The sequence below is a fragment of the Salmo trutta genome, chromosome 3, assembly GCF_901001165.1.
Source record: "Salmo trutta chromosome 3, fSalTru1.1, whole genome shotgun sequence".
Classification (NCBI taxonomy): Eukaryota; Metazoa; Chordata; class Actinopteri; order Salmoniformes; family Salmonidae; genus Salmo; species Salmo trutta.
Genome location: NC_042959.1, coordinates 47,478,904 through 47,491,649, shown reverse-complemented (window position 1 = coordinate 47,491,649; position 12,746 = coordinate 47,478,904). Strand labels below are relative to the sequence as shown.

At 40.6% G+C, this 12,746-nt stretch overlaps 1 protein-coding gene across 1 annotated transcript; it reads right to left on the bottom strand.

Annotated features, from left to right (window-relative positions):
- LOC115176722 (uncharacterized) lies at positions 1 to 9,295 on the bottom strand. The gene is made up of 8 exons (XM_029736944.1): positions 9,115 to 9,295; positions 8,228 to 8,338; positions 7,944 to 8,031; positions 7,582 to 7,754; positions 5,052 to 5,172; positions 4,472 to 4,619; positions 3,417 to 3,656; positions 1 to 178 (listed from the first exon to the last, which is right to left on the bottom strand). The coding sequence occupies exons 2-8, from the start codon at positions 8,300 to 8,302 to the stop codon at positions 121 to 123; spliced, it is 903 nt and encodes a 300-aa protein (XP_029592804.1). The 5' UTR covers positions 8,303 to 8,338; positions 9,115 to 9,295; the 3' UTR covers positions 1 to 120.
- Positions 9,296 to 12,746: the final 3,451 nt, after the last annotated feature.

Below are 12,746 nucleotides of genomic sequence, written 5' to 3'. Positions count from 1 at the left end.
GTGTCCTAAAACTTTTAATCGGTAGTGTAAGTTTGCTTTCAGAGACCATTCGTGATTGATGCCAAAGAGTCCAAATGATTCATCCAGATGTGACCCTCCACCATAGAGACTGTGATGTCATCACTCCCAGGCCATCAACAGCTTGGTGAATGGCACAAAGACACCATGGCCAGCCTTGCTGCAAGGGAAGGGAAACAGACAGTTACCACATGGCAGTTAGATTTCAGTACCTTAGAGTAAAAACTAGGCAGACCATTGGGTAATACAACACAGTGTTATAAAAATATCCCTACAAAATATCACTTTCCAGATAAAGAAAAGACATCCACTACATGACCAAAAGTATGTGGACACCTGCTCGTTGAACATCTCATTCCTAAATCATGGGCATTAATATAGAGTTGGTCCCCCATGTGCTGCTATCACAGCCTCCACTCTTCTGGGAAGGCTTTTCACTTTTCATGTTGGAACATTGCTGCGGGGACTTGCCTCCATTCAGTCACAAGAGCATTAGTGAGGTTGGGCACTGATGTTGGGTGCTTAGGCCTGGCTCGCAGTCGGCATTCCAATTAATCTCAAAGGTGTTCGATGGGGTTGAGGTCAGGGCTCTGTGCAGGCCAGTCAAGTTCTTCCACACAGATCTCAACAAACCATTTATGTATGGATCTCGATTTTTGCACAAGGGCATTGTCATGCTGAAACGGGAAAGGGCCTTCCCCAAACTGTTGCCACAAACTACAGAATCGTTTAGAATGTCATTGAATGATGTAGCGTTACGTTTTCCCTTCACTGGAACTAAAGGGCCTAGCCCGAACCATGAAAAACAGCCCCAGACTATTATTCCTCCTCCACCAAACTTTACATTTGGCACTATACATTGCGGCAGGTAGCGTTCTCCTGGAATCCACCAAACCCAGTGTGATCAATCACTCCAGAGAACGCATTTCCACTGCTCCAGAGTCCAATGGCAGCGAGCTTTACACCACTCCAGCTGACGCTTGGCATTGCACAGTTCCCGATGAACAGTTGCTTCCAATGTCAGTTTGGAACTCGGTAGTGAGTATTGCATCCGAGGACAGACGATTTTTAGATTTACATTTTTACATTTTAGTCATTTAGCAGACGCTCTTATCCAGAGCGACTTACAGTAGTGAATGCATACATTTCATACATGGCCCCCCGTGGGAATCGAACCCACAACCCTGGCGTTGCAAACACCATGCGTTGCAAACACCATGCTCTACCAACTGAGCTACAGGGAAGGCTAGATGCTACGTGCTTCAGCACTCGGCGGTCCCGTTCTGTGAGCTTGTGTGGGCTACCCCTTGGCGGCTGAGCCGTTGTTGCTCCTAGACATTTCCACCAGGGAAGCTTTAGCAACTGTCTTGTTGGAAAAGTGGCATCGTATGACATTGCCACGTTGAAAGTCACTAAGCTCTTCAGTAAGGCCATTCCACTGCCAATGTTTGTCTATGGAGATTGCATTGCTGTGTGCTCGATTTTATTTTCCTCTCAGTGGCTAAAATTGCTGAATCTACTATTGTGAAGGGCTGTCCACATACGTTTGTATATATAGTGTACTTTTGTCGAAATGCATAATAAGCCATTACTATTTGATGCTACAAGACAGTTATTGTATTTCAGAACACAAAGAAAACAGTGTTAGTGCTCATCCCACATATACCATTGTATACATGTACAGTATATACTACTGTAAATAGCATTTCATATCATTTTGTTCTCCTCTTTTGACAAACACGTGCTACTCACGTTTGCTTTCAGGTTGATATTTGCATGTTAAGTCAACCAATGATAATGTCAGCAGCACAAGTTGAAGTGTGTCTTGAGCATAGAACCATATTTGCTATATTCTTTTTTTTATAACAAAATACAAACAAGTCGATAATGACAGTGACAAGACAACCATAAAAACGGAGGACGATGTACAATACATGACGATACCCAAACCGACAAACACACATGATACAACACATTTGGACAAGACAGATCAGCAATGCCATAGTGTAGTAGCCTAATACAAAAATAAACAAGGAAAAAGGTTGTTTGCTTACACTCTATTGCATATGGATCATTTTACCCTTATGGTAGCATATGTTCATTTTAATTTATATTGTTCATTAACAATGTTGTGGACTTTCTCAAATGAATATTGCCTGGGTACCCAAATAATATAATATTGCAGACACTTTTATCTAAAGCAACTTACAGACATGTGTGCATTCATTTTATGTGTGGGTGGCCCCGGGAATTGCTAATTAATTGTTTAAACAGGTTGGGTGTTAGAGATGTAGAACTTTGTGTTTTGAATATTAATATTTTACCTAGCAGAAGTATTGTGTCATTAATTGAGGGGATATGGACATTGAGGTCACCCAAGATGATGAGTTGGGGGTTAATATGTAGTTTGATGGAGTGATGGGAAAGCCAGCCTTGAACCTGTAGCCAAAACAAGCTCACTGTCTGACAGTACCAAAACAGATGCATTATGTCCGCCTCATCTTCATTACAGAACCTTCATTTAGAGTCTTGCTCAATACACCAAATGGACAGCATTTTCTTTGTTGACAGCTAAAAAGAATCACACACACACCAGAGCGAGAGAGAGAATATCTGCACATATGTGATGTTGTACACAATTTTTGGGGACCACTTTTTGCTTGTGGGCACTACTTTCAGAACTACTGGCAAAAAATAATCCAAAGTACCGGAGAATCCCTAACTGAAAGGCTCTTGAGTATCTATTGGTGTTTTGTATGTGACATTGAGGACTTGCTTCCATGGTATTGGGTTGTCAAAGACATCTTCCCAATACCTTTGAAATTTGTATGGAATTGCAGATAGGTGATGGAAATTCAAAGTGAGTTGATTTTAGATTTTTGTGTCCATTTTTTGTTTTTTATAGTATGATGACATACTGTTAAATTATGCTTTACTTTCTTCATCTTAGCTTTACATGTGGGGGATATAGCAGACAGCAATTGAACATACATATGATTTGTACAAACATCCCCATAGGCTCTAAACACTGTTCCAAAATCAAACAACTTTCCATCTTTCCACGTCCACAATGTCATTTTGAAAATAAATATATTTTTCAATAAACAATTGTTTCAAGTTTATTATTGTTATTTGTGTGTGTGAGGGGCCTGGAGGCCCTACTACTGTAAACAACAGGATTCAGTGGAAAACTTATTTAAAGTAAATAAACCCTTCAGTTATAACTAAAAGCACTGTTGAACCTTTTCCTGTCACCTCTAAAAATAGACATCTATTTATACTCCACAGTAGATCTCTAGCAATTCTACCAACGTAAAAATGCAAGGATGAAACATCCCTTATTCACAGAATAACTGATTTAAGACTACACATTATTGGTAAATAAAGAGAGCACTTACCATTCAAAGTAGCACTGTCCCCTGTGTGTGCCATCTTGCTGCCCGTGTTCAATTGATTCCAGCTCCACTCCCATATGGAAGTCTGGCTCCCCGTCCAGGTGGCCCAGGTAACGAACTGTGCCTGTGCTAATCCGTCCCGAGGGCAGCAGGACTCGAACCCGGTGTCCCATCTGCAGGTCCAGGGGGGAGTGAGGCACAAAGACCCGGTGAGGACCGATGTAGCTCCTCCAGGAGCTCCCACTGGGGGGACGGAATGTTTGCTCTTTTTAGATGGCTTAAAACGAATAGGATTTCAAGGGACATTACACTCTAAAATCAAAGTTTTCAGATCAGACCTGGTTTCAAATACTATTTATGGTTTTTTCAATTACTTTCAAAGACATTTTGAAGTAAGGATTTGATATTTTTCTTTTGAATAATATACAGGTAGTGTATTTTCAAATCCAAATATTTAAATACTCCATGCATTTGAACCCAAGTCTGTTTGGTCCCAGGGGTGTTTGAAATTATGTATTTGGAAACAAATATTAGAAAATTGTTTCAAATCGTAGGCTATTTATAGGATTATTTCAAAAATAATACTTTCAAATATTTCAAAGTGGTTGATTTTAGACACATTCTTTTAAAATACTCAAAATAAATATTTAAATTACAAATACTTAACTACGCATGTATTTTAACCAAGGTCTGTTTGGCTATGTTTACACAGGCAGCCCAATTCTGATCTTTGTTTCACTAATTGGTCTTTTTACCAATCAGATCAGTTCTGAAAAAGATCTCATGTGATTGATCAAAATACCAATTAGTGGAAAAAATATCAGAATTGGGCTGCCTGTGTAGACACAGCCTTACAGACCTCAAAAGTACTCATTGTTTGTGTAGATACAGCTATATGCCTCAACTCCAAATTAATGGAAAAGATAAGCACTGCAAATCTGGACAGTACATGCTGCATTCCATGGACCAATTTTAAGATCTGAAAACAAGTGCCAAACATTTTTAAGTGTAATGGCGTTTTGACACAGCTGGGAGCAGGTGAAGAGAAATGGCTCTACCTGGTGGCTGTAGACAGAGCAGAAATGGGTCTGGAGCTAAATGCTGAGTTCAATGAGACCTGGCTACCAGACAAGCTGCTTTGGCATGTGTCGCCTGTTGATGACATCGTCTCAGACCCTCTGCTTTGGTTGGAATGGCTCAAGCTGCCTGTTATTTTAAGTCATGGATAAGATTATTATTTCCTATTCAAAACACAGATATTAAAGGGAGATTACACTTCAGAATAAACATTTGTCCAATGTTTTCAGACCTCAAAACTAGTCCAATGGTAAGAAGAATACATGTTCCAAGACTTTGAGTGTGTAGATCTAGGTATATGCCTTAACCACAAATTAATGGAAAAGATAAGCACCAAATAAAATCTGGAAAGAGGAAAACGTTTATCTTTTCCATTCATTTGGGATTAAAGCATATAGCTTGATCTACGCAACAAATGGCCTGTGACGTGGACCTATCTGAACATTAGTCTACTTTTGAGGTATGGAAACATCTGACCAACTTTTATGTTGGAGTGCAATGTCCCTTTAAATCCCATATGATGATTATAGCAAATCAAGTACTGTTGATCATGTGATTTACTTGAGCTGTCCTGGTCCTTTTCATCGTAAGGATGTCTGTTCTTCACCTCTGAATCGCCAAGGTTCTCGAAGCTGCCCACCTGAAGTAAACTTCCAGGCCTGGCTACAGTCTCAGAGATCAGCTGATCAAAATTAAAAAAAGTTGGCATCAAATTATTATTATGACTAAATGATGAAACACACACACACATAATCATACAGGCACGCACAAACACACACACACACTCAGACACACGTTACGTTACGTTAGTCCATCGTATCCGATGATGACTTCCACTTCTGAGTTAACGGTGAATTCTTTGGTGACTGTAGAGTCCAATCGGAGATCCACAAACTTTCTTGCAGGTGGGGCATATGCAGTCTGTTTGGCATATGTTTGGCATATGTTTGGCATATGCAGGCATGGTTGTATATCTCCTGAACTGTGTTTGCTGTCTCTTTGTGCTCTTCTCTTCCCACCTCTGTACACCGCTCTGGCAGAGCTGCCGCCAGGTGGAACCGTCAGCAGCAGCATCCTCCAGGTCTGTGGGTTTGATGTTGCACTACTTCTGCAACATTTTCAGCTGGTCCTTGTAGGGCTTCATCTGCCCCCCCCCCCCCTGCAGACCGCCGGCCAAGATGTAGCTGGCCATACAGGATCTTCTGCTACAAGCGATCCTGAGACATTCTAATGACATGCCCAAGCCAGCGCAGTTGGTGTTGGGTGACCATGGCCTCCATACTCTTGCAGTTGGTCTTAGCAAGTATTTCTGTATGGGGCACACGGTCACACCAGGTGATTCTCAGGATGCGCTGCATCACTCGAGCTGCTTATTGTGGCAACTGTAAGTGACCAAGGATTCACAGCTGTAAAGACTTTGATGTGGAGGTGGAGATACCTGTTTTGGAAGACCCTGCGTCTGAGTTTCCCGAAGCCAGATGATGCTTGCTTGATCCTATTTTGAATTTCGAGGTCGATGATGCAGTCCTCTGAGAGGATGCTGCCCAGGTATTTAAAGGACGCGACTATTGCCAGTGATTTGTGTTCAATGGAAGACCACCTCTGTCTTGGTGGTGTTGATAGACAGTCCCATCCTGCTATAGACCCTCACAGCCACTACAAGGACGGACTGAAGGTCTTCTGGAGTGTGGGCCACAAGAGCACATCATTAGCATACTGCAGCTTAAGAACCCGCTCCGTCAAAACCTTGGTGGTTGCTTGGAGCCTCCTGATGTTCAATAGGTTTCCATCCAGCCTGAAGTCCACCGCAACCCCGCTGCTGTCCTCAAGCTCCTTGTGGAGAAGCTGGGTGACACATAGCAGGAAGATGTTAAAGAGTACAAGTGCCAGCACACATCCCTGCCTCACACCGATGCTTACTCCAAAGGGCACTCACTCCTGCACTCCTATGGCCACCCGAGCCATCATCCTATCATGGAACCGGCAAAGGATGTTGACAAATTTGTCTGGACTTTGAGTAGATTGCCCCATAGTAGTTCCCTGCTCACAGTGTCGAAGGCCTTGGAGAGGTCGACAAAGACCATGAAAAGGTCCTGATGTTGTTCACGTCACTACTTCTGGAGTTGCCGTGCCGGGAATATCATGTCGACCGTACTCCTGTTCTTTCTGAAGCCGCATTGTGATTCTGGCAACAGTTCCTCTGTGATGTTGTTCATCAGCCTGTGCAGCATCACCTTGGCCTGGACCTTGCCGGCAACAGCCAGAAGGGATATCCCTCGGCTGTTGCCGCAGATGAACTTGTCACCCTTGTTCTTATAGATGGTGACAATGTTTGCATCCCACCACTGTTGGGGGACAATCTCCCGGTCCCAACCTCAGTGATGTACTGGTGGAGCATAAGTAACCTCCCTTCTTAAGTAGCTTTGCCGGGATGCTGTCAGTGACAGGAGCCTTTAGTTCTTGAGGGAACGGAGAGCTGATAACACCTCTTGGATGGTTGGTGAATGGTTGACGTCTTGAATGGGTGGACGGACATGCAGATCTTCCAGGATGGAGTGGTCTGTAGGAGATCATCAGGATCTGGTTTTGGTCCTTGAAGAGAGTCAGACCATTAGTTGTTTTCAGGGGGGTGATGGAGCGACTTCTAGGGACATAGATAGCTTTAGCTGAGAAATTGTGCATGTCGTTTTTGTCGGCATAAATTTGGATTTCCTGTGTCTTATTCATCTACCATTCGTTCTGCAGAGCATGCAAGGTTGTTTGCACTTCCTTGAGTGATGCACGCCATTGCTGGCGGAGGGTAGCAGATGTGGGGCTGTTGAGAGTAGCCCTGTGCGCTTCGTGCATAATGTCCAGTAAGGTTGTGGTCTCAGAGTTCTCACCGAACCAGTCCTGATGTTTCCTACCTCTGTAGCCAATGGAGTGGGCCGTTGCCTGATAGAGCACTGAACTAATAGATGCCCACTTCTGGTCCCTGGGTCCTCTGCGCTCAGAAGAGGCTCAGTCTCCCTCAGTCTTTCAGCGATAGAGCCTCAGAACTCGTCCCTTATTGCAGCTTTTTCAAGCTGGGTACACACACACACACACACACCTGATGACGGAGGTCCTGCTGTTTCCTCTGCATTTCCACAAACTTCCTGTCCCATGTTGCCCTGTCAAATGTGATCTGGGTCTTGAGTGCCTGGATCTCCCTCTCAGCTTTGGACAGTCTCCTCTGCATGGCACTGCTACCATGACTTCCTGGTATTTCCTGACTCGCAGAGCCTGAAAATCAATCATCCAACACATACAGAGACCAGAATTAGAGCGTGCTTTTCTATTATATTCTACAACACACATAAATGAGATAATTAGAGTAGTCCTTTAGAACACCAATCCTATGCCAGTCTGTATCACAGTAGTCTACATTTTGTTCTGTTTTCATTATTTACTGAGGACAACCCTCATCGTTACCTGTTTTTTGTTTCACTTGATGGTTGTGATCCTTTCCTGTTCTGTGAGGTTCATTGGGCTTGTATTTGATTGAGTAGTATGGGCTCACCTGCATCAAAAATCAATGACAGTCAAACAGTATTTCCAGAGCAAGAGGGTTGTCAAAGCTATAATTGTCAGATAGGACACATAGCCCATGGTCCTAGAACAGTTTGTGCTGTGTAGTTAACTCCTATGGTCATTGTCATTCTTGGCAAAGAATTGCACAAACAGATCTGCGACCAGGCTATAGGACACACACTCACCCAGAAGAACCTGCAGGTACATAACAGACCCTTGAATGTCCATGCAAACGCACACCACAGGATATGCGTCACCATGCTGTTGTAGTATCACCTCACATTGTCCTATCCTACCTGAGAAAAGAAAGATGTTGTTGAGGTGTGCCCATAGGACATTCTTATACTGTGTAACTCAAACATTTTTGTGTATCTCTATCTCTATTGTGTGTTCCGTAAGTACATAAATGTTAATATACTGACTGGTTTATGCTATAGAGTGGACAGCGTTGTCCCCATTGACACCAGTTTGATTATTTAAAGGTTCATGTTTGAGATTTCAACACCAGCGTTTAGAATGTGAGGCTCTGAGACTTATAATATGTGAGGCTCTGAGACTTATAATACAGCAGTACTATTCAATAATATAAGTTCTCTATTAAGTTGTCAGTGACATGTGTAAGGTGTGTTCATAATTCCATGAAATGTAAAATCAAGCCTGGTCCCTGATCTGTTTGTGCTGTCTTACCAACTCCTACTGTCATTTTTTTGGTGTAATGACTATATAAATTGACGAGACAGCACAAACTGATCTGGGACCAGGCTATATGATATCGACACTGCATCCACAATTTTACCACCTCCATTCGGATGATGTCTCTGTAATACAGCTAGTTCTGGAGATTCATTCACTGAAAGCTTCAACAAACCATCGCAAACAAACATGTAATAGCACTAACAATCATGTAATAGCACTAACAAACATGTAATAGCACTAGCAAACATGTAATAGCACTAACAAACATGTAATAGCACTAGCAAACATGTAATAGCACTAGCAAACATGTAATAGCACTAGCAAACATGTAATAGCACTACATTTTATACAGACAGATATGAGGCAAAATACAGACCGTTCCATTCAGCCAGAAGGTGAAGAGAATGAAAGTCAGAATGTCAGAATGAAAATAGCTCTGCTCTTTTCAGGTCAACGCCGTCACACTCCATGGTGAATGCTAGAACACCATAGGGTACTCACTGACCTGTTGCTATGTCCAGTGCTGTGAGAGCAGTGTTGCTCACGAGTAAATCTTATCTAATCTTCTTAGTCATGCTGTGTCCGGGGCCATGTTCTTCCAGACAGCAGCTTAATTTTGCCTCCCGAGCCTCTACTGTAGGCCTATCTTGATGAGCCGGAGGAAAATGAAGTGTCTTCCTTTCAATGGCATATTCGAGTAGACAGTCCTGAATTGTATCTACTGGCTGATATTTTCTGTAATATTTGATAGTCATGCACAACGCACTGTATTATATAGGCTTATATCATATTTATGGTATCAATATTCGGACAGCCAAGACATGCTTAGGTTGTCCTAATATGGACACCGTACAAAATAATGAGCCAAAGGTCAACGGCATGTGTCTGCTCTAAGCACAGACATCCTGTCACTCTCAAACACAGCCTTTTGTTTGCATATCATTTTGCATTGATGGTCTTTGTTTATGCAATAAATAAATGAATGGTCATGGCTCTGAATGGCCATGCAAAACGAGTTGTTTTCTTTGATTCAAAATCTTGGCATTTTGCTTACCTTGTGCAGGATATATCTGTTTTCCATCCTAATTTGTTTACATCTGAAGAGTGAATGTCATATTGTGGCACTTTTACATGAGCGATAATACCCAATCATAATCCAAAATATTACAATACACACTTTATAGTTTCGGCAACATTCCCATTTTCACTTGACATTGCAATATGATTCAATCTCAGTTCGATGGTCACATGTTCTATCCGTCAAGGAGAAATTAAAGTGATAGGAATTCTGATGTAATGTTCTTCAACCCTGCTATCTACATGTGTGATCTTTTGTTTGTTTTTACACTTTCTCTGTATGTACAACACCACTTACACATATTTACAATACAGTACATTTGATAGTCACCGGATACTGTATACACTCCTGATTTGAATGGCTACTGTGTAACATTAGAAAAGCATTAGATAATAAAATATACTGTATACTAATTTCACCCATCTGCATTAGAAATGATGCACATTTTGTCCGACAAACATATTGACACTGACCATCATACTTTATTGTTTCACTTTGCTTCCGTTATCAATGACTGCAAGGAAAGCCAGTAAACACAAACATGTAAACTTGTCTCCCTTGAATAGCTCAAACTGGTTTTGCATTGAACAGGTCTCGTCTGGAAAAAGAGATAGGTCACAGGTCATTACCGTTACTAATGGTGTAGCCAAATTATTGCTGGGTTGTTGTTGTGGAGAAATATTATTTAGTGACGGATAACACTGCTTTCCGAGTGGTGACTGGTTCTACCTGTTTCATACGCATTCATTACCTGTACATTACTTACAATAAATCCCCACTGAAATAAGTAAATCATGCTTTCATTACTTGGAACAAGAGATTTATTTACAAATGGCCTGTAATTCAGCCCATATCAGCTTTCATCACTCGTCATACTTTTGGGGCATCGAGCGTGACTGCATTATTTTCTCCTGGTTTCCTGTTCTTCTCTCCATTGTGGAGAAGAATTGTCTGGTTTCAAAGTAGAACACAGCATTCAAATTAAATGTGAGCCTGTAGGTATTATCTGGGAGGGTGACTGTTTTGTTTGTAACCCTCACACACTAACCACTAAGATATAATGTATGCAGGCCATATACAGTAACTGCAAGGAAGATAGGCCAGTTGTCCTCACCTGGCCTACCTGGTTAAATAAAGGTGAAATAAAATTACAAATTAAAAGGAACACTCAACTACTATTTTCCAAGGCATGTCCTTTTCTGTCAATAGCTGGACAAATGGGAGGATGTGCTGAAGCACAATACAGTGTATGCCTACCTCATCTGGCTATTGGCTTGTTGGTAAAGCTCTTATTTTTGTTGTCTTTTACACCGAGGCAACATTTTGCATGATGATACTTGGTGATAACAGATGAAAATGCAGGCTGGGACAAAATGTACAGGAAACATATAAAACAAACATATAACAAATGTAAAGGAAACATAGTTAACATACATATAACAAATGTAAAGGAAACATATATAACATACATATAACAAATGTAAAGGAAACATATAAAACAAACATATAACAAATGTAAAGGAAACATATAAAACAAACATATAACAAATGTAAAGGAAACATATAAAACAAACATATAACAAATGTAAAGGAAACATATATAACATACATATAACAAATGTAAAGGAAACATATAAAACAAACATATAACAAATGTAAAGGAAACATATAAAACAAACATATAACAAATGTAAAGGAAACATATAAAACAAACTTATAACAAATGTAAAGGAAACATATAAAACAAACATATAACAAATGTAAAGGAAACATATAAAACAAACATATAACAAATGTAAAGGAAACATATATAACATACATATAACAAATGTAAAGGAAACATATAAAACAAACTTAGAACAAATGTAAAGGAAACATATATAAAATACATATAACAAAAGTATAGAAATCAACACATCGGGTGTGATGAAATCGATGGGAAAGTATGTTTATATCACATATCCTTGTACTTTCGGTAGGTTGGTGGGGGGATTTTTCGTAACGTGTTTCAATTACAAAATAAGTTTCAACTAATATGAAATAATGTATTTGAAATACAAATACAGTAGGTAACTTAATATTTTAAATTCTTACAATTTCTCTACGATAGACACTGTCGTGAGTAATGTCTTTGTGCCAACTATAGCTTTGACCATGAAAACTAACATGGAATGGATTTGTGCAAAGAATTATATTTGGTTGTTGTGTGTACAATTCCACAAGAGAACTAAAAGCTATACCAGCCTATGTGTGTCTTTTCTTTTACGGGGTTCTTCTCATGAAACATTCAGGTTTATTAGAAGGGGTGATTTCACATTGTGTTGAACAGAAACCAGAATGTTCCCCAAAATCACCTCACCAGTATGGGAATTATCTCACAAGAAACCCATGAGGCAGCAATGGCTTCACTACAATCCTGTTGCTTTTCTTCTCCGACAAACATCTTTAAATGTAGTTCTACTGTATACAGTAGATGAGTGCTTTGAAGGACTTTTGAAAGGCCTTAACACTCCTTGGGTAGGTACTGTAATATGAGCTGGTGATTTGAAGTTAACACTGTGTTATGTAATTGGAGGTTTCTGTTCAGTTGTAGAAGACTGTAGGACCATTTTGTTTGGGAAAAAAAAGGAAAATGAGGTGACAGCTAAATAAAGAGAGGAGATGTATAATATTTATCAGTTTGTTTTGGGTTGCAGATGTTAATGATATGACTATTACCTGTTGTATCACTTTGCTCCATTGACATTTTTTCATAAATGTGTCTGATTACATAATTGTATTAATTAGTCTCACATGACCATCTGTCAACTGGCCAGCGCACTCAAGATTTAGTCCTGGTTCCTGAGATTATAGGTGTGGATTGAGTTAGCGGGCCAGAAGTTTCCCCTAATTTGAACTACCTTGTATGGTAGTTTTAACCCACCCACCCA